The 18034-nt window shown below is 46.8% G+C and overlaps 1 protein-coding gene across 7 annotated transcripts in view; it reads left to right on the top strand.

Moving 5' to 3' along the window:
• Positions 1 to 18034, top strand: part of VWA7 (von Willebrand factor A domain containing 7) — a 40186-nt gene that overhangs the window by 1555 nt on the left and 20597 nt on the right. For 3 of the 7 annotated variants that reach the window (XM_083424855.1, XM_083424853.1, XM_083424857.1), the window contains 6 exons: positions 6379 to 6666; positions 8151 to 8432; positions 10162 to 10258; positions 12043 to 12165; positions 14812 to 15007; positions 15825 to 15994. In XM_083424855.1, coding sequence (XP_083280981.1) covers positions 6427 to 6666; positions 8151 to 8432; positions 10162 to 10258; positions 12043 to 12165; positions 14812 to 15007; positions 15825 to 15994 — 1108 coding nt within the window. In that variant the 5' untranslated portion in view covers positions 6379 to 6426. Of the gene's footprint in view, positions 1 to 3746; positions 4091 to 5435; positions 5596 to 6378; positions 6667 to 8150; positions 8433 to 10161; positions 10259 to 12042; positions 12166 to 14811; positions 15008 to 15824; positions 15995 to 18034 lie in introns of those variants that run through there. The other 4 variants (XM_083424856.1, XM_083424854.1, XM_083424859.1 and 1 more) reach the window with 4 other exon arrangements.

Below are 18034 nucleotides of genomic sequence, written 5' to 3'. Positions count from 1 at the left end.
CCAAGTTCCATCAGATAAATGTTGGAGGGTTTGGGTTTTTTAAATTTTATTTTTGCTATATGTAATTGTCTCTTAGGTGGCACTGTGGGTTAAACCACAAAGCCTAGGGCTTGCCTATCAGAAGGTCGCGGTTCAAATCCCCGCGACAGGGTGAGCTCCCGTTGCTCGGTCCCTGCTCCTGCCAACCTAGCAGTTCAAAAGCATGTCAAAGTGCAAGTGGATAAATAGGTACCACTCCGGCGGGAAGGTAAACGGCTTTTCCATGCACTGCTCTGGTTCACCAGAAGCAGCTTAGTCATGCTGGCCACATGATCTGGAAGCTGTACGCTGGCTCCCTTGGCCAATAAAGCGAGATGAGCACCGCAACCCGAGTCGGTCATGACTGGACCTAATGGTCAGGGGTCCCTTTACCTTAATCGTCTCCTGTTGTATCATTGCTAAAAATGTAAAGGAAAACTGGTATTGGCGCAGGAGGCTCAAGTTGCAGGCCAACCGGGTGCCTGAAAAGCTCCTTTGCAGGGGCAAAACTAGGCTTTACTTCCCCTGGTTTGGCACCCCACCCCATGTGAATTTGCGTGCGTACACACACACACACAGGCTTCACAGGCGCAAAAAATCTGACTACCCTCCCCTAGTTACAGCGCTGCCTATTGACTTGTGTGTTTGTTCCCATTTTGCTTGTCCATGTGTAACCATATAACAGCGAAGTGTGTGTTACTATTCCTGTGTTGTGTGTTGAAAGCTGGAAAGGGGGTGGGTGTGGCTTGTGTAGCACACGGCGTTCTGCCGACTGTTCTTCTACTACTTAACAGCCTACAAATCTCAGGTGGGTAACTTATTCTCATGACCGCAGGTCAAAACAAACATTGTCGAACGCAGTTATTCGGCGTTGCCCGTGCTTGGCAAATGACCCAGTGGCGAATATAGGGGTCAGTGAAACAAAAGCACTTAAAGAGAGTGTGCCGTTATTAAGAACGTTATCCTTATGGCAATGGCGTAAATTGGTTTCTACAAGATAAGGTTGATGTGGTTTTGCCGTGGCAAATGCAAACAGGTATTTCCAGAGGTATAGCCAGACAGCAAAAAGCAAAACAAGGAGACTTGTGGCTCCTTTAAGTGAATTGTATCATAGCATAAGCTGTCTTGGACTATTGCCTGTTAATAAAAAATAGCCGGTCTGAAAAACAAACAAACTGGCCTCTTGTTCCAGATTCGCAGTTGGTATAGGGCAGTCTTTGCTAACACGGTCCCCTTCAGAAGTTTCGGACTGCAACTTCTATCCCCCCCAGGCCCAGCGTGGAGCACTTTCACTAAGTTCAGGGATGGGGTCCACCAGATAATTGCTAGATTCACTGAGCCTCCGGATAATTGTTAGACTCCGATCAGCCTCAATGGGCAGGAGCTGGTGGGAAGTGGAGTCTAGTAAATGCAGGCAGGGTTGCATGTTGCTTATGCCAGCCCCGCTTAAGAGGAAAGACTGGTGATTTAATGGTGTGGAGAATGTAGATAGGACAAGTTTTTTGGGAGGTCCTTTCTCATAGCTCTGGGGCTTGGGGATGCCTAACAAAACTGAGCGGCAGTAGAGTCAGGACGGATCAAAGAAGAGACAGACAGACAAAGTTCTTCATAACAGCATGTAAGTTACGGGACTCTCTGCTACAATATACAGTGGTACCTTGGGTTACAGATGCTTCAGGTTACAGACTCCGCTAACCCAGAAATAGTACCTTGGGTTAAGAGCTTTGCTTCAGGATGAGAGCAGAAATCGTGCTCTGGCGGCGTGGAGGCAGCAGGAGGCCCCATTAGCTAAAGTGGTGCTTCAAGTTAAGAACAGTTTCAGGTTAAGAACAGACCTCCAGTACGAAGTAAGGTACGACTGTATGGTGGTGCCCCAGTTCCCTCTGGCTTAGAGGGCTTTAAAAGGTCGAGAGGCACAATCTGATGTATCACAATCTTTTGACCAAATGGAACTGTTAGGAAGGGCTGTAGCTGACTGGTAGAGGCCCAGCTTTGAACACAAAAGGTCTCTAGTTCAATCCATGGTGTCTTGTATCTTTTTAATAATTTAAATAATTTTTTATTTTTTAATGATAATTTTTATTTGGTTTTACAAATATAAAATTATAACAATCCAAATTACATATCCATATTTAGAGGTTGCTCCAAATCTCTGAACTTCCCACCTTCCCTTCCATGGGTCCTATTGTGCACCCTCTCAACTGCATATTATATCATAATGCATATTTTGTATCTCTCCATATTGCCCATAAATTTCGCTATGTTACAAGGGTTATTAAAATCCTGCCAATGTTTTCATCTGATTACAGTGATCTCCTAGATAATTTTTTTTTCAAAGGGCTCTAGGCACATTCCATTTTGCATTTGAAATTCTATTCATTCATTCAACGGTGCTTTGAATTTAAAGGCAGTTTTCTCCTACCCTAAGGCTTGGGAATAAATATTGTTCTACCTCGTAGACAAGAACGTTTTTAAAGTAACATTTCCCCCATTCTTTGTTGAAGTTTTGGTCTGCTCGGTTCCTGAGCTTTCCAGTCAGTTTTCCATTTCGGCATAGTCCACTAGCTTGGTTTTCCATTCCTCTCTGGTAGGGACTCTGCCTTCTTTCCATCTCTTTCCATGGGGCTGTTGCCGCATACATGCAAAGTACAGTGGTACCTCAGGTTAAGAACTTAATTCGTTCTGGAGGTCCGTTCTTAACCTGAAACTGTTCTTAACCTGAGGTACCACTTTAGCTGATGGGGCCTCCCACTGCCGCCACGCGATTTCTGTTCTCATCCTGAGGTAAAGTTCTTAACCCAAGGTACTATTTCTGGGTTAGCGGAGTCTGTAACCTGAAGTGTCTGTAACCCGAGATACCACTGTATTTTCTGTTCCTTTAGAATGTCGGTACCTAGAATTCCTTTTTAAAAAAGCTGCTGCTTCTTTTTTACAAAAGTTATTTTAAACATTTTAAAAAATTCATTATATATCATTTCCCAGAATGCCTTACACGTCCACCACATTTGAGAGAAGGTGCCTTCCTTCATGGTGTCTTGTATCCAGGTGGGGCTGGTAATGTCCCCTGCTTGAAATCCAGGACAGCTGTTGCCCGTCAGTGTTGACATTGGTTTAAATCCATGGCCAGGTGGTCCGCCTGCATAAAGTATCTTCCTCTGTTCTGTGGATGAAGAAGAGGAGTTTGGATTTGATATCCCACTATATCACTACCCGAAGGAGTCTCAAAGCGGCTAACATTCTCCTTTCCCTTCCTCCCCCACAACAAACACTCTGTGAGGTGAGTGGGGCTGAGAGACTTCAGAGAAGTGTGACTGGCCCAAGGTCACCCAGCAGCTGCATGTGGAGGAGCGGGGAAGCGAACCCGGTTCCCCAGATTACGAGTCCACCGCTCTTAACCACTACACCACACTAGATCTCTCTCTGCATTCAGGACAAAACAGCTCTCTCTGTCTGCTGTTGGAAACAGAACCAGGATAGATGGACTTTGGGGTAATCCAGCAATACAGCTGTTCTGGTCTCCCTGAATTCAGGACTGTATTTAAGATTACACGGCTGGCCTTGCCCATTCACAACCAGACAAGATATAGCTCAAAAGGTGCCAGCTAGGTGAAGGAATGCTCAGGCTGCTTTGGCTGGCTTCCAGCTCGCTGAGAGTTCGGGTGTGTGCTGTCAGTTCTTCAGTGCCACCAGATCTTTCTGTGGCACACCCCCAGTCAGTGCAGGGGGGGGGGGGATCAGCCATGCTTGGGAACATTGTGAACTTGGATTCATGTGCTCTCAGCAGCATGCGCCACCCCCGCTGTTTCTCTGTGCTGTTTTTGTCAGTTTGGGGTGTGTGTGTTATCCAGGAGTGTAGCCAGAGCTGTTATCTTCTCAGCCCAAGCTGCTTTCCTTGCCAGCCGAGTTCTAAGAAATGGCACAGATCTCAACGGTCAACATGCAGAGTTTGCGTGAAGGAGGAGGGGGAAAAACACAAGAGACCACCAAAAAGAGACAGATACCACGGATTCCACTGCGTGTTTGTTTGTGTGTGTGTGTATTTCATGCAGCCTTGGGCTGAAGCCCTTGCTAGGTAAGGAGGAGTTCCGTTCAGGTTTATCTAGCATGAAAATATCAGTGGTCTGTAGGAAGAGAATGGCGGTCATCCTTCATCTCACAGCAGGCCAGTGAATTGTCCAGAGAACGTTTTGTTAATGGTCGCCAAGGAACTGGAAGAATGACACGCTTCCAGAGATTACTGACTGGCAGAAACTCATGTTAGAATATCTACAATTAGCAAAACTGACGGGATCGGTTAGAGGAATATCGAAACAAAAAACAACTAGAGAATGGATAATATTCAAGAACTATGTAAAACTTCATTGTACAAATAATTCCATATTAGCAGAAATTGAGTGATATTTGTAAAGAAAATGATTAGAGGAATATATACAAAGTAGAAAGAAATGATATTACACAATACAAATCTGTGTTAAAAAAGAATGTTTATATTACAGTGTAATGAGAAGGACGGGAGGGATTGTGTTGATGAACACTTTTACTGTGTAAATAATGTTGTCTTGTCTTTTCTTTTCCTCTTTTGATTTTTTTTTACTTCGTATCTTTGTTATTTCTTTATTTTTCTTTCCCTCTTTTTTGGTCCTTTAAAAATTTTCTATTCTCTACATAATTTTCTTTTTTTTATAGGTAAAGAAATAGCATATAAAGTTTGTATAGATATGTAATTTTTTAATCAATAAAGAATAATAATAAAAAAATGGTTGGTATAATATCTTGTAAGTAAGTAAATCACGTGGATGCTGTGATGAATCTATGTATGGAAGTGTTTATTCTCTGCATGTACAGTTTCTCTTCAGCATGTGTGAACCCACTTGCTTGGAACGTTTAGGGTCGGGATCGCCAACGTGGTGCCCTTGGGGTGCTGCTGTATTTTGTTGCAAGCTCCTCAGAGTGGCTAGGTACAGGAAATAAGTTGTTGTTGTTGTTGTTGTTGTTTGTTGTTGTTACATTCCTCCAGCTCCCATCAGTCCTGCAGGGTGGACCTTGGTAATACGGCGCAAGGTCAAAATCTGATCCTCTCGCACCCCTTGCGCCGCCTTCTCAAAGCTGGCGAAAGCTGGGCAATTGCTTAGGAGATGCCAGAATTTGAACCCAGGATATTCTGCCTGCAAAGTAGATGTTCCACTACTGAGTGATGGCTCTTCCTCTTGTGCAGAGGCCTAGCCTTAACCCCTCATGAGCACACCTATATAATGCATGCATTTGCAGGGACATTGTTGTTAATTGCAAGGGGGACGGCCACATTCCCACTTGAAAAGCTAAGTGAAGTGGGCTGATGTGCCTTCCAGGTAAGATCCTGCGATTGTTTAGCTGCACAAAGGTGACAATTCCGGTAAGAAGTCTCAAATCTACCCTAGCAGAAGCCACTCCTGCCAAGCAGCGGAGGAGAAACCACCAGCCACTTTGCAGAACAGAGAATGCTGCGGAGTCAAAAACAGTTGACTTTGGGCCTGAGCCAGCAAAGCACTCCTTACGGTTCTTGAGCAAGAATTGCCTACTCAGGATCACCAAATACAGGTTAGTTACAGCTCAGGACGAGAAGATCCTGAGTAGGCATTATTGCACCATACATTTTAAGTGCATCATGGGATTCTGGTGGAAAAATAAAGTAGACCCAAACGAGACTAAAGTCAGTCTGCTCCTGCTGTAAAAGATGAGCTTCCTATTTACTCAGGGAAGCAATTCCTTTTCTGATGTGTTGTTGTTGTTTAGTAGTTTAGTCGTGTCCGACTCTTCGCGACCCCATGGACCAGAGCACGCCAGGCACTCCTGTCTTCCACCGCCTCCCGCAGTTTGGTCAGGCTCATGTTTGTAGCTTCGAGAACACTGTCCAACCATCTTGTCCTCTGTCGTCCCCTTCTCCTTGTGCCCTCCATCTTTCCCAACATCAGGGTCTTTTCCAGGGAGTCTTCTCTTCTCATGAGGTGGCCAAAGTACTAGAGCCTCAGCTTCAGGATCTGTCCTTCCAGTGAGCACTCAGGGCTGATTTCCTTAAGAATGGATAGGTTTGATCTTCTTGCAGTCCATGGGACTCTCAAGAGTCTCCTCCAGCACCAGAATTCAAAAGCATCAATTCTTCGGCGATCAGCCTTCTTTATGGTCCAGCTTTCACTTCCATACATCACTACTGGGAAAACCATAGCTTTAACTATACGGAGTTTTGTTGGCAAGGTGATGTCTCTGCTTTTTAAGATGCTGTCTAGGTTTGCCATCGCCTTTCTCCCAAGGAGAAATGTGATGTAGTGGGTTTGAAAAGTGCTTTCTGAATTGTTTGGCATTTTGTTTCTGAATTCTTTTTAGGTTTACTATTTCCTCGGATTCTTGTTCTTCCTGATAAATGCATCCAATATGGACCATCCCCTGGCCTTGTTCTGGCGCTTCCTGTGGCTGCTGCCGCTGCTGCATTTGCCTCCGCGAGGAGCCCATGCCTTCTTCCCCAACTTCTGGTCTCGCACCATGGCTTTCACCTGGGACTCCGTCACCCACCAGGACATGACCGAGGAGGCCATCCTCAACGTCACCTTGCGCATCTTTGTGGAGATGCAGCATCCCAACAAGGGGAAACGTATCCGGGAGGAGGACTTCAAGGTGAGAGGAACGGCGGGTCTGGACACCAGCAGGGCTGCTCTAGTCACAAACAGAGGTCTTTCCATATGAACCTTCCCGGACCCTGAGATCACCTTCTGAGGCCCTCCTTCGTGTGCTTCCTCCTCGAGAGGTCCGGAGGGTGGCAGCACGAGAACAGGGCCTTCTCTGCAGTGGCTCCCCACCTGTGGAATGCTCTCCCCAGGGAAGTTTGCCTGGCGCCTTCATTACACACCCTTAGGTGCCAGGCAAAAACTGTTCCTTTTAAGCCAGGCCTTTGGTTGATCTGATTTACATCCTATGCCCTTTTAAAATGTGTTTTTTTGTGGGGGGATTATTGATTTTTATTATTATTAATATTATCATTATTACTGTTGTTATTATTATTAATTTTGTGTTTTTATATCTTGATTTTTTTCTGCGAACCGCCCTTAGACCCAAGGTTTATGGCATTATATAAATTTAATAAAAAAATGAAATGAAATGAAATGAAATAAAATAATGCTAGCCTAGGGGTGGGTGGGCTGAAATCGTAAGTAAGCAGGAGCAGCAGCAGCTGGTGTTCCAATATCCAAGGTGCAGGTGGAACATATAATAACAATCGCAATCACAATCACAATAATTTTATTTATACCCCACCCATCTGGCTGGGTTTAGAATCATAGAATCATAGAATCATAGAATCATAGAGTTGGAAGAGACCACAAGGGCCATCGAGTCCAACCCCCTGCCAAGCAGGAAACACCATCAGAGCACTCCTGACATATGGTTGTCAAGCCTCTGCTTAAAGACCTCCAAAGAAGGAGACTCCACCACACTCCTTGGCAGCAAATTCCACTGTCGAACAGCTCTTACTGTCAGGAAGTTCTTGGTGGTTTCTCCAGCCACTCTAGGCGGCTCCCAACAGAATGTAAAAAACACAATACAGCCTTACACATTAAAAACTTCCCTAAACAGGGCTGCCTTCAGATGTCTTTTAAAAGTCAGAGAGTTGCTTATTTCCTTGACATCTGATGGGAGGGCGTTCCACAGGGCGGGTGCCGAGAAGGCCCTCGGCGCTGGACCTCATGTAATTCCTCCGCCACTAAAACAGGCACACACAATTTATGGGTGCAGGGAGTTGTGCTGAATGAGGCCTTTGGCCCATCTACCTTGATTGGAACTGACTCTTCAGGGTTTCCTATACAGTGGTACCTCGGGTTACAGACGCTTCTGGATACAGACTCCGCTCACCCAGAAATAGTACCTCGGGTTAAGAACTTTGCTTCAGGATGAGAACAGAAATCGCACGGCGGCAGCAGGAGGCCCCGTTAGTTAAAGTGGTACCTCAGGTTAAGAACAGTTTCAGGTTAAGAATGGAATGGCACCTAGGAAGAAGCCAGTCATACCTCATTCGCACCCGTGCTGTCTGTACCCACTGCCCTGGTTGCCACTGTTACAGATGAAAGGCTCTCCTGATCTGATTTCCCTCCCCGTCTCTCACCTAGGGCAGGACCCTCCTGGCTGACGACATCTTCGCCGCTTTCTATGGTCCTGAGGTGTCGGCTAAGCGCTTCCGTGGGGCTATCGCCCAGGTGGCCAACGCCAATGCCGCCATGGACTTCACAAACACCACGCGGGACGACCCTGTGCTCCACTTCGATTCTGAGCTCATCCATTCCACGAACAGCTGGCTGTTGCAAACCCGCAAAGAGATCCTCCAAGCTGTACGTTCTGAGCAATACGTCATCGCCCGGGGCAAGCTGGGGCAGCTGCTCCATACCTTACAGGTGCTTACCGAAATGTAGGAGAAGCTGGAAGTAGTAGAGGAAGGTGGCATTTGGCTTTGAGGTAGAGAACGTAACATGTTTGGCCCTAGCCCTGATTTGATCTAGCCGCCTTTGTCGAAAGCAGGGTTGAAATCCATTCTAGGGGGGCTCTGTTCATTGCAGAATTTGCACCGTGGTGGTGCTGTGGGTTAAACCACAGAGCCTAGGACTTACCCATCAGAAGGTCAGCGGTTTGAATCCCCGCGACGGGGTGAGCTCCCGTTTCTCGGTCCCTGCTCCTGCCAACCTAGCAGTTCGAAAGCATGAAGTGCAAGTAGATAAATAGGTACCGCTCCTGTGGGAAGGTAAACGGCGTTTCCGTGCGCTGCTCTGGTTTGCCAGAAGCGGCTTAGTCATGCTGGCCACATGACCCGGAAGCTGTACGCTGGCTCCCTCGGCCAATAAAGCAAGATGAGCACCGCAACCCCAGAGTTGGTCACGACTGGACCTAATGGTCAGGGGTCCCTTTACCTTTACCTTTATTTAGATTTGCAGCACAGAGTTCCCATAATTCATCACCTGCGCCAAAGTTAAAATTCCTCCCAGGTTTTAGCCGTAATCTTTATTTTGTAAATGAAAGGCACCAGAACTATCAAGGCACAGCTGCCGCACTCCTTGACAGCAGCAGATATATGGAATATGTGAAAATGGTATGATTTTTGTAGAGTTATATTACGATTTTCTACATACCCGTTTCCCTTTAACCCATTTCCTGCATTTGCATTCCTCCTGCAAAGTACAAGAAACACTTGTTATTTATATTATTTATATCTACTGCCTTATGAAAATGTGATTCACCATTTCTCCCCTATCGTGTTTTATTGTATTCTAAGCCATGGGCAAAATTAAGACAGTATTTTTTAAAAAAACCAAAAAAAGGGCAAAAATATTCCATGATGTTGTCCCAGCCAATGTTAACCTTTTGGGTTAAAAAATGTCCTATGTGATTTTTCACGCCAAACAGCAACTGAGAGAAGCAAATAAGATTTCTTCCTACACGCAACACGTGCGGCTTTGTTTTGCATTGCTTTATATTTTATTGTATTATGTTATGTGACTAAAGATGCTGTGAGTGGTTTTTTAAAATCCTTTTTTCCCATATTGTGGTCCTGATCAGATTAGGCTCCCTGCACCTGCTATTTACACGAGGGAAACTCTCCCATTAATATATTCTGGGTCTCCAGATCAGCTGTGGGCCAGCTGTAGCCCTTTAGCAGTGAGGGGAAGGAACTCTGTCCAAGCTCAGAGGAACTAGTATTTTTAGTCACATAATCAAGACGGTGGGGTAGAATCCTCTACTTAAGTCCTCTTCTTTCCACCATTTCTACGGCATTTGCTCATATCACTCTTACTTTTATTATTGTTTGCTTCCCCAGCTTATTTTCCCCACTGTCTAAACTTTTATTTTCTTCTCTACCCATCCGAATCTGTTGTGCCTTAGCAGATCCTGCAAACCTGTTTACAATCCTTTTGCAAGTACACAATAAACTTTTCCCATTCTTTTAAAAAAATTCTTGTCTTCTTGATTTCTGAGTTTCCCAGTTAATGTCACCATTTCAGCATAGTCCATTAACTTGGTTTGCCAGTCGTCTTTGGTTGGGACCGCTTCCTCTTTCCAACTTTGGGCTAACAGTACAGGCGGCCGTCGTAGCGTAAACAGCCTCCACTAATAAGCTTCCGTTCCGTTTAGGATTTCTACAGTCACAGCAACTGGATTGAACTTGGCCATCAGAAGATACACCCGCACCTCCTACAACCAGGCCATGAAATCAAGTCCATCGCAGAAGGTGTGGTTTTAGAACATGATGATGATGATGTTCCACAACTTGGGGAGTATTTGTTCTCTTGGTTCCTGGGCTGGGTGAGGTTGGAGGCTTGGTGCAAAAACTCCTCAGGGAAGAGAAACTGAGGCCTGTGCTATGTTGTGTCTTTTGTTTCATCTGTAGGGTGAATCCAGGACTCCTGGGTCCCTGGCTTGCTTGCTATCTTAGGCAGTGGATAGACCAGGTGATTTTAGACCCTGAACTAAAATTACACATACGTATGTGTATTGTGCACACTAACACCTCACACACAGACACAGTCTTTAGACAGCCATGTGTATTACCAACTTACACAGCAGTTACATTTCAGGGGTAGCACATAAAGCCAAAATGACACATAATAAAAACACATTTTCCCTGTACCTCCAAACACTCTCCCAGTGTGAGTGCAATGGTGGGTGGGATTGCTGACATCCCCCCGTCCCAGATGCCCACCTCCTATTTTAGTTTTTTACATTTTCCCCCAATGAAACACATAAAGCTGAATTCACAAGTTGCAATACGTAACTTGCAAGTCGACTGTATGTGCTTGTAAAGCACATCGTTTCTCTTCTTCCCGCTGCCTGCCTGTGCTTTGCAATTGTTTCTACATTCTTGACAAGCTGAAGCAAAAAAAAAAAGTTTGCCAATCTTTCTGAAAAAAAGACATACTCTGAGCATATGCAGCTTCGTCTTTTTTAACTCACTTAAATCACAAAGGTAAAAAGGTAAAGTTAAAGGACTCCTGGATGGTTAAGTCCAGTCAAAGGCGACTATTGGGTTGCGGCGCTCATCTCGCTATCAGGCTGTGGGAGCCAGTGTTTGTCCACAGACAGTTTTCTGGGTCATGTGGCCAGCAGGACTAAACTGCTTCTGGCGCAACGGGACACCGTGATGGAAACCAGAGTGCATGGAAACGCCATTTACCTTCCCGATGCAATGGTACCTATTTATCTACTTGCGTGGGCGTGCTTTCGAACTGCTAGGTTGGCAGGAGCTGGGACAGAGCAACGGGAGCTCACCCCATCACGGGGATTTGAACCGTCAACCTTCTGATCGGCAAGCCCAAGAGGCTGAGTGGTTTAGACCACAGTGCTATCCATGTTCCACACTTAAATCATTCCACCATCAGAACTGCAGGATTAAATGAAATTGACTTCTGAGGCTAGACACATTTATTTAGGAATAAGCACAATTTTCTTTTAGGAAATACCTTTTACAAGATGATGTCTAGAGCTATACAGATGCCCAGCTGGCCACCTCCGAAAAACAGATGCTGTAGTGTCGAGAACCAGCCTTAGAGGACCCAGGTGTCCAGGCCTCGGGGCCTTTTAGCTGCTGCCCCCATCACCCGCTGCTTTCTGGCTGGTCCTGTAAGGGCTCAGGAATTCACTCTCAAGCTCCAGCCCAGGAATAGGCAAACTCGGCCCTCCAGATGTTTTGGGACTACAACCCCCATCATCCCTAGCTAACAGGATGCAGTGGTCAGGGATGAGGGGAATTGTAGTCTCAAAACATCTGGAGGGCTCAGCTTGCCTAAGCCTTCTCCAGCCCTTGCAGCAGACCCCCGTTAGGCTTTGTTGAGGTAGGGCTTATCGAGACACATTTTTTTGTTCTTAAAACTGATTGGTTTTTATCTACATTTTAATAATTTAGTGCCTGCTGTTTTTGCTTGACAACCTTTTGCGTAAACTGTTCGGAGCTTTGCTTTGCGTAAAATAAAATAAGTAGAATAAAATAAGTAGGCTTTCTCTGCTTCTCCCCTCCAGCCGGCGTACGAACCTGCACGGACTGCTCTGACTGGACGTGTCGGGGAAACCTCTTGGAAGGTCTCCTTGAGAAGGGGCTCCTGACCACCGGTTTCTATGGCGCCCAACCTGAAAAGCCCATCGGTATGCTTTTGTTGCCAGAATACAGCGGGAGGCTCTGTTTGAGGCCTGGGGTTTTGTGTCTGTGTGTTTAGTGCTAAAGACTCACAGGGCTTTGTTCTTCTTCATTTGTATTCCTCTTGCGTCTTCCAGCAGTTCACACTGAAACCCTTTAGAATTTAATGGAAATTCGTTTTAGAGAAGCGCTTTTTCTCTCAGGTTTCTTCTCACAGGATTGGTTTTTCTTTTCTGCCCCACTCCGACAGCGTCTTCTGGTTTTTTGTTTTTTTAATTCATAAGGCTGCCAACTTTTGCATTTAAACATTCTGACAAGTTCAGCTCGGTGTCCGGAGAGTGTGCAAAGGTGTGTTGCCTTCGTGGTGGGAACTAGCAGCTTTTTATTTTCCTTTTCCTCTTTGTTGCTTTTGGGCCTGTGGAAAACGTCTTTTCCCACCCCACCCCCTGCCCTCAAGACACGGACCAGCTTTTCAAAGGAACCTTTGCAAAGAGCGACAGGATTCTTCTGTGCCCCTGAAGGGTATCACTGTCTGAATAATAAGAATAAGAATACCGTATTTTTCGCACCATAGGGCGCACCAGACCATAGGGCGCACCTAGTTTTTAGACGGGGAAATCAATAAAAAAATCTCCCCCCCCCCCAGCCCCAAAGAGCAGCGTACAGGCTGCACACAACCTCTCCCTGCCGGAAGGGTTGCGCGCGGCAAGTCAAGGCAGCCAGCAGGATGAAAGAAGCCATAGCCCCGCGCAGCCTCTCCCTGCCGGAGGGATTGCGCATGGCTATGGCACAAGCCTGCATTCGCTCCATAGGACGCACACACATTCCCCTCAATTTTTGGAGGGGAAGAACTGCGTCCAATAGAGCGAAAAATACGGTACATTATAGGGAAATGGCAGCTCAAAACACTGAACACTTTACACCCCTGGGGAACACACGGTGAAGCTGAATGTTGGAATATTCGGGGCAGATAAAAGGCAGGGCTTCCTTCACACAGCGCGAAGTTAAATTATGGGATTCTCTCTTGTAGGTGTCAGGGATGCCTATCAATGGCTGCCAACCATAATGGCATGTTCTCTCTTCATGGTTGGAGGCAGTAAGCCTCTAGATACCAGGTGCTGCAAATAGCAGGCAGGGAGAGAAGCTATTGTGCTCATGAGCTGCTTACAGGCTTCCCATGGACAGGTGGTTGGTCATTGTTGTTGCCCCCCCCCCCCCCCGCATTTATATTTTATTGAAAACCTTACAATAGATTAAAATGAATAAGAAAAAGTGAAGGAGGAGGATAACCATAACAAAATACCGTTAGAATGTAATTAGGGTTCCAAAACTATGTCATGTATATGAACATAGACACTGAGGTCCAGCGTCGAGGGCCTTCTGGCGATTCCTTCCCTGCAAGAAGTGAGGTTACGGGGAACCAGCCAGAGGGCCTTCTCAGTAGTGGCACCCACCCTGTGGAACGCCCTCCCAGCAGATGTCCAGGAAATAAACAACTACTTGACTTTTAGAAGACATCTGAAGGCAGCCCTGTTTAGGGAAGTTTTTAATGTTTGATGTTTTATAATATTCTGTTGGGAGCCGCCCAGAGTGGCTGGGGAAACCCAACGAGATGGGCAGGGTAGAAATAATAATTATACATCAGTTCAGCAGTTGAACTATGGTTTTGATAAATGCTTCCCAAATACCATTAAATCTGTCAATACGTGATCTTCATTGAAAAGCAGTCTGTTCAAGAGTTGTCGTCTCTCTATAGATCAAAGGAAGCTATATTTTTTAGTCCTTCCAGTGTATCAATATTAATCTTTTTTGCAGGTGTAAAGTGCCTGAGATCAGGTTGGTCACTGTGAGAGCAGGATGCCGGGCTTAGGCTGGCCACTAGCAGGGTTCATCTTAGGTTCATACGTTCCCCTTTTTTACTGCCACAGTTATCTAAAAAGATGGAATTCTGTCTGGGCCTGTGAAAGTTCCTTGTTGGTTGGTTGGCAATTCTGTTTTTTATTATACTATGTGATCCAATGGCAAATGGGGCTTTTGGGTGTGCCGTGCAGTAGATGACGGTCCTTTTAAGCAATTCTCTCTTGCTCCACAAATTTCAGTTGGGTTGGCAGTCTAATTTTCTATCTCTCAGCCCTGTTTAGGTAAAGGTAAAGGGACCTCTGACCATTAGGTCCAGTCGTGGCCGACTCTGGGATTGTGGCGCTCATCTCGCTTTATTGGCCGAGGGAGCCAGCGTACAGCTTCCGGGTCATGTGGCCAGCATGACTATGCCGCTTCTGGCGAACCAGAGCAGTGCACGGAAACGCCGTTTACCTTCCTACCGGAGTGGTACCTAGTGATCTACTTGCACTTTGATGTGCTTTCGAACTGCTAGGTTGGCAGGAGCAGGGACCGAGCAACGCGAGCTCACCCTGTCACAGGGATTCGAACTGCCGACCTTCTGATTGGCAAGTCCTAGGCTCTGTGGTTTAATCCACAGTGCCACCTCAACCCTGTTTAGGGAAGTTTTTAATGTGTGACGTTTTAATGTATTTTTAATCTTTATTGGAAGCCGCCCAGAGTGGCTGAGGAAGCCCAGCCAGATGGGCAGGGTACAAATAATAAATTATCATCATCATCATCTTCTTCTGTTTGCTTATTTCCCTGTCTTCCAGGAAAGTGCAGCCATGGCGGGAGATTTGACGACAGCCGCCACAGGGAGCCTCGGGGTGGTATCAATAAGGACAGCTCGTCGTTCTTGTTCTCGCCTCACAATTACCTGCACAGGGAAGCCGCTGCCGTGGCCCAGGAGGCCTCAGTACACTTCCTGGAGCAGCTCTGGCGGGAAATAAAGAGCAAGCCGTTCATGAGGTAACGCAAGCCTGTGTATACATAATGCTTCTTGCTGCGCTCACGTCTGTCTGTCTGCGATTGATGGATTTCTTTGCTGCTTCCCATTCAAATGAATCCCAAACAACGGACGACGACAACTTGTAGAACGTCGTGCTTAAACACAGCGAACAAATCATCAATAAAACCGGGATCCTTTGGGAGAAAGGGCGAGGGATAAATATAATATTTATGATCTTTAAAACAATGTGAGGGAATACAGCCACTGAAAATAAGCCGAACATTACTGTGTTCCCGTCCCCTCTCTTTCTCCTCAGTCCATTAAAATGCTCCCAACCCTTCTTCAACTCCAAGTGAATAATTAACATTGACGGCTGTACATCATGCATTTGCATTTGAGATAGCAGGGTTCTCTGTCTTTGGTGCCAAGGAGTAGAAATGCAGAACTGTGCAGCCAAAGATGTCTGATCAAACTGATGTTGACGTTTCTCCTGACACCTCTTTCTTCTTGGGACTCTTTTTGGCACTATTGAATCCCCGGTCTACAGGCTCACAACCTTTTTTGCCCGAGGCGGGGCTTGAACCCACAACCTTGAGATTAAGAGTCTCATGCTTTACCGACTGAGCTATTCCAAACAAAACAAATTTTGCTGGCAGCAGTGGGATTCGAACCCGTGGCCCCCGAAGAGACTGGAGCCTTCATCCAGCACGTTAGTGGCTCTGGCTCCAGGGGGAGGGGGAAAACAGAGTTATCACTGATGCAACTGAGCCCACGGGTGCCACATTGACAGTTCTAGGGACAATGACTAAGCCACAGCTCTTGCCGTTTTGTTTCCAGGCTACTGGATATCAGTCCAGCTACGGGCTTGAGCTTTGTTGTGGACACCACTGGAAGCATGGGCGAGGAGATCAGTGCAGCCAAGCGCCAAGCCTGGGAGATCATCAGGGCGCGCCGGGGCACCCCCCAGGAGCCAGATTTCTATCTCTTAGTCCCTTTCAACGACCCTGGTGAGATTCTGATGAGGGCCCATTTTCAGTGGGGAGGGAAGTGTTTTTAAAAAATAAATATTACATACAGTGGTACCTCGGCTTAAGAACTTAATTCGTTCTTTAGGTCCGTTTTTAACCTGAAACTTTTCTTAACCTGAGGTACCACTTTAGCTAATGGGGCCTCCTGCTGTCGCTGTGCGATTTCTGTTCTTGTCCTGAAGCAAAGTTCTTAACCCGAGGTACTATTTCTGGGTTAGCGGAGTCTGTAACCTGAAGCGTCTGTGACCCGAGGTACCGCTGTAGTCGTTAAATGTGAGGAAAGGCCGTATCTGGCTCAGTGGTAAAGCAGCATCTGTTTGCACGAAGAAGGTCAAAGAATCGGAACCACAGAGTTGAAAAGGGACCACAGGGGTCATCTAGTCCAACCCCTGCAATGTGGGAACCTTTTGCCCGACGTGAGACTCAAACCCACGGCCCTGAGGTTAAGAGTTCTCATGATCTACCAACTGAGGTATCCTCTCAGGGAAAGAAGTGTTTCCTGTCCCAAGAGTCAATCCCCAGGACCTGTAGGTAGGGCTGGTAGAAACCTCTCCTCTGAAACCCTGGAGAGCCACTGCTCAATGTAGACGGAACTGACCTTGTCGGACCCAGTGATCTGACACAGTATTGATTGATTTATTAAATTTATAGCTTACGCTTCCAGAGGGGCCAAGAGGGGCCAATAAGAAGAGATAAAGCAATAAGAACATCTTAATCCTTGAGGAGAAGACCTCCTTCCAAAATTGTACGGAACAGAGCTCCTGATAAGATGGGGTCTGCAAGAGACCCTCTCCTGCAGGACTTTGTGGTTGTTTGGCTATACAGTGGTACCTCGGGTTACATACACTTCAGGTTACATACGCTTCAGGTTACAGACTCCGCTAACCCAGAAATAGTACCTCGGGTTAAGAACTTTGCTTCAGGATGAGAACAGAAATCGTGCTCTGGCGGTGCGGCCGCAGTGGGAGGCCACATTAGCTAAAGTGGTGCTTCAGGTTAAGAACAGTTTCAGGTTAAGAACGGACCTCCGGAATGAATTAAATACTTAACCCGAGGTACCACTGTACACTGGTACCTCTAGTACCTCTAGTTACAAACTTAATTCGTTCCAGAGGTCCATTCTTAACCTGAAACTGTTCTTAACTAGAGGCGTGCTTTCACTAATGGTGCCTCTTGCTGCCACTGCACCGCCGGCACACAATTTTGATTCTCATCCTGAGGCAAAATTCTCAACTCGAGGTAACTCTTCCAGGTTAGTGGATTTTGTAACCACTGGCAGAGGAAGAGGGGGGCCGTTGGAGCGCACCACCCCCGGCAGCACGATCCCAGTGGCGTTCCATCGCGGCTGCCCCCCCTGCCCACGCTAGACGCCCCACCCCCACAGGAGGCGTGCCCCACCCCTGGGACGTGTGCCAGTCCAGCCCTGCTTGCTCTCTGCCCCCAGTGCCGGAGCATGAAGCTCCACCACTGTTTTTAACCTGAAGCGTTTGTAACCTGAGGCGTTTGTAACTTGAGGTACCACTGTATAAGGCAGCCTTTCTCAACCTGTGGGTCCCCAGATGTTGTTGGACTACACCTCCCATCACCCCTAGCTAGCAAGGCCAGAGCTCAGGGATGATGGGAGCTGTAGTCCAACACCATCTGGGGACCCACAGGTTGAGAACCACTGGTATAAGGGGTGAGGCTATCATTCATGCATCCCTGGTACAGGGCCTTTATATCCCAGAACCAACACCTTGAACTTGGCCTGGTAGCTGATTGGCAGCCAGTACAATTCTTCCCATAGCGTTGGCCATGTCGTGCCCCAGTGAGCCGTTGAACTTGTGTGTTTGCATCAGCCAGCCGCAGCTTCCGGACCAACTTCAAGGGCAGCCCCACGTCGACTGCATTGCAGTAATCAAGCCTGGAGCGTACCAGATTGTGGACAACAGTGGTCCAGCTATCCCGGTCCAGAAATGGCCGCACCTGCCTTACCAGCTGAAGCTGGCAGAAGGCATTCCTAGCCACTGAGGTGTTGAC

The sequence above is a fragment of the Podarcis tiliguerta genome, assembly GCF_965153285.1.
Source record: "Podarcis tiliguerta genome assembly, chromosome: 2".
Classification (NCBI taxonomy): Eukaryota; Metazoa; Chordata; class Lepidosauria; order Squamata; family Lacertidae; genus Podarcis; species Podarcis tiliguerta.
Note: the sequence above shows the minus strand (reverse complement) of the source record. Positions and strands in the feature narration are given on the sequence as shown.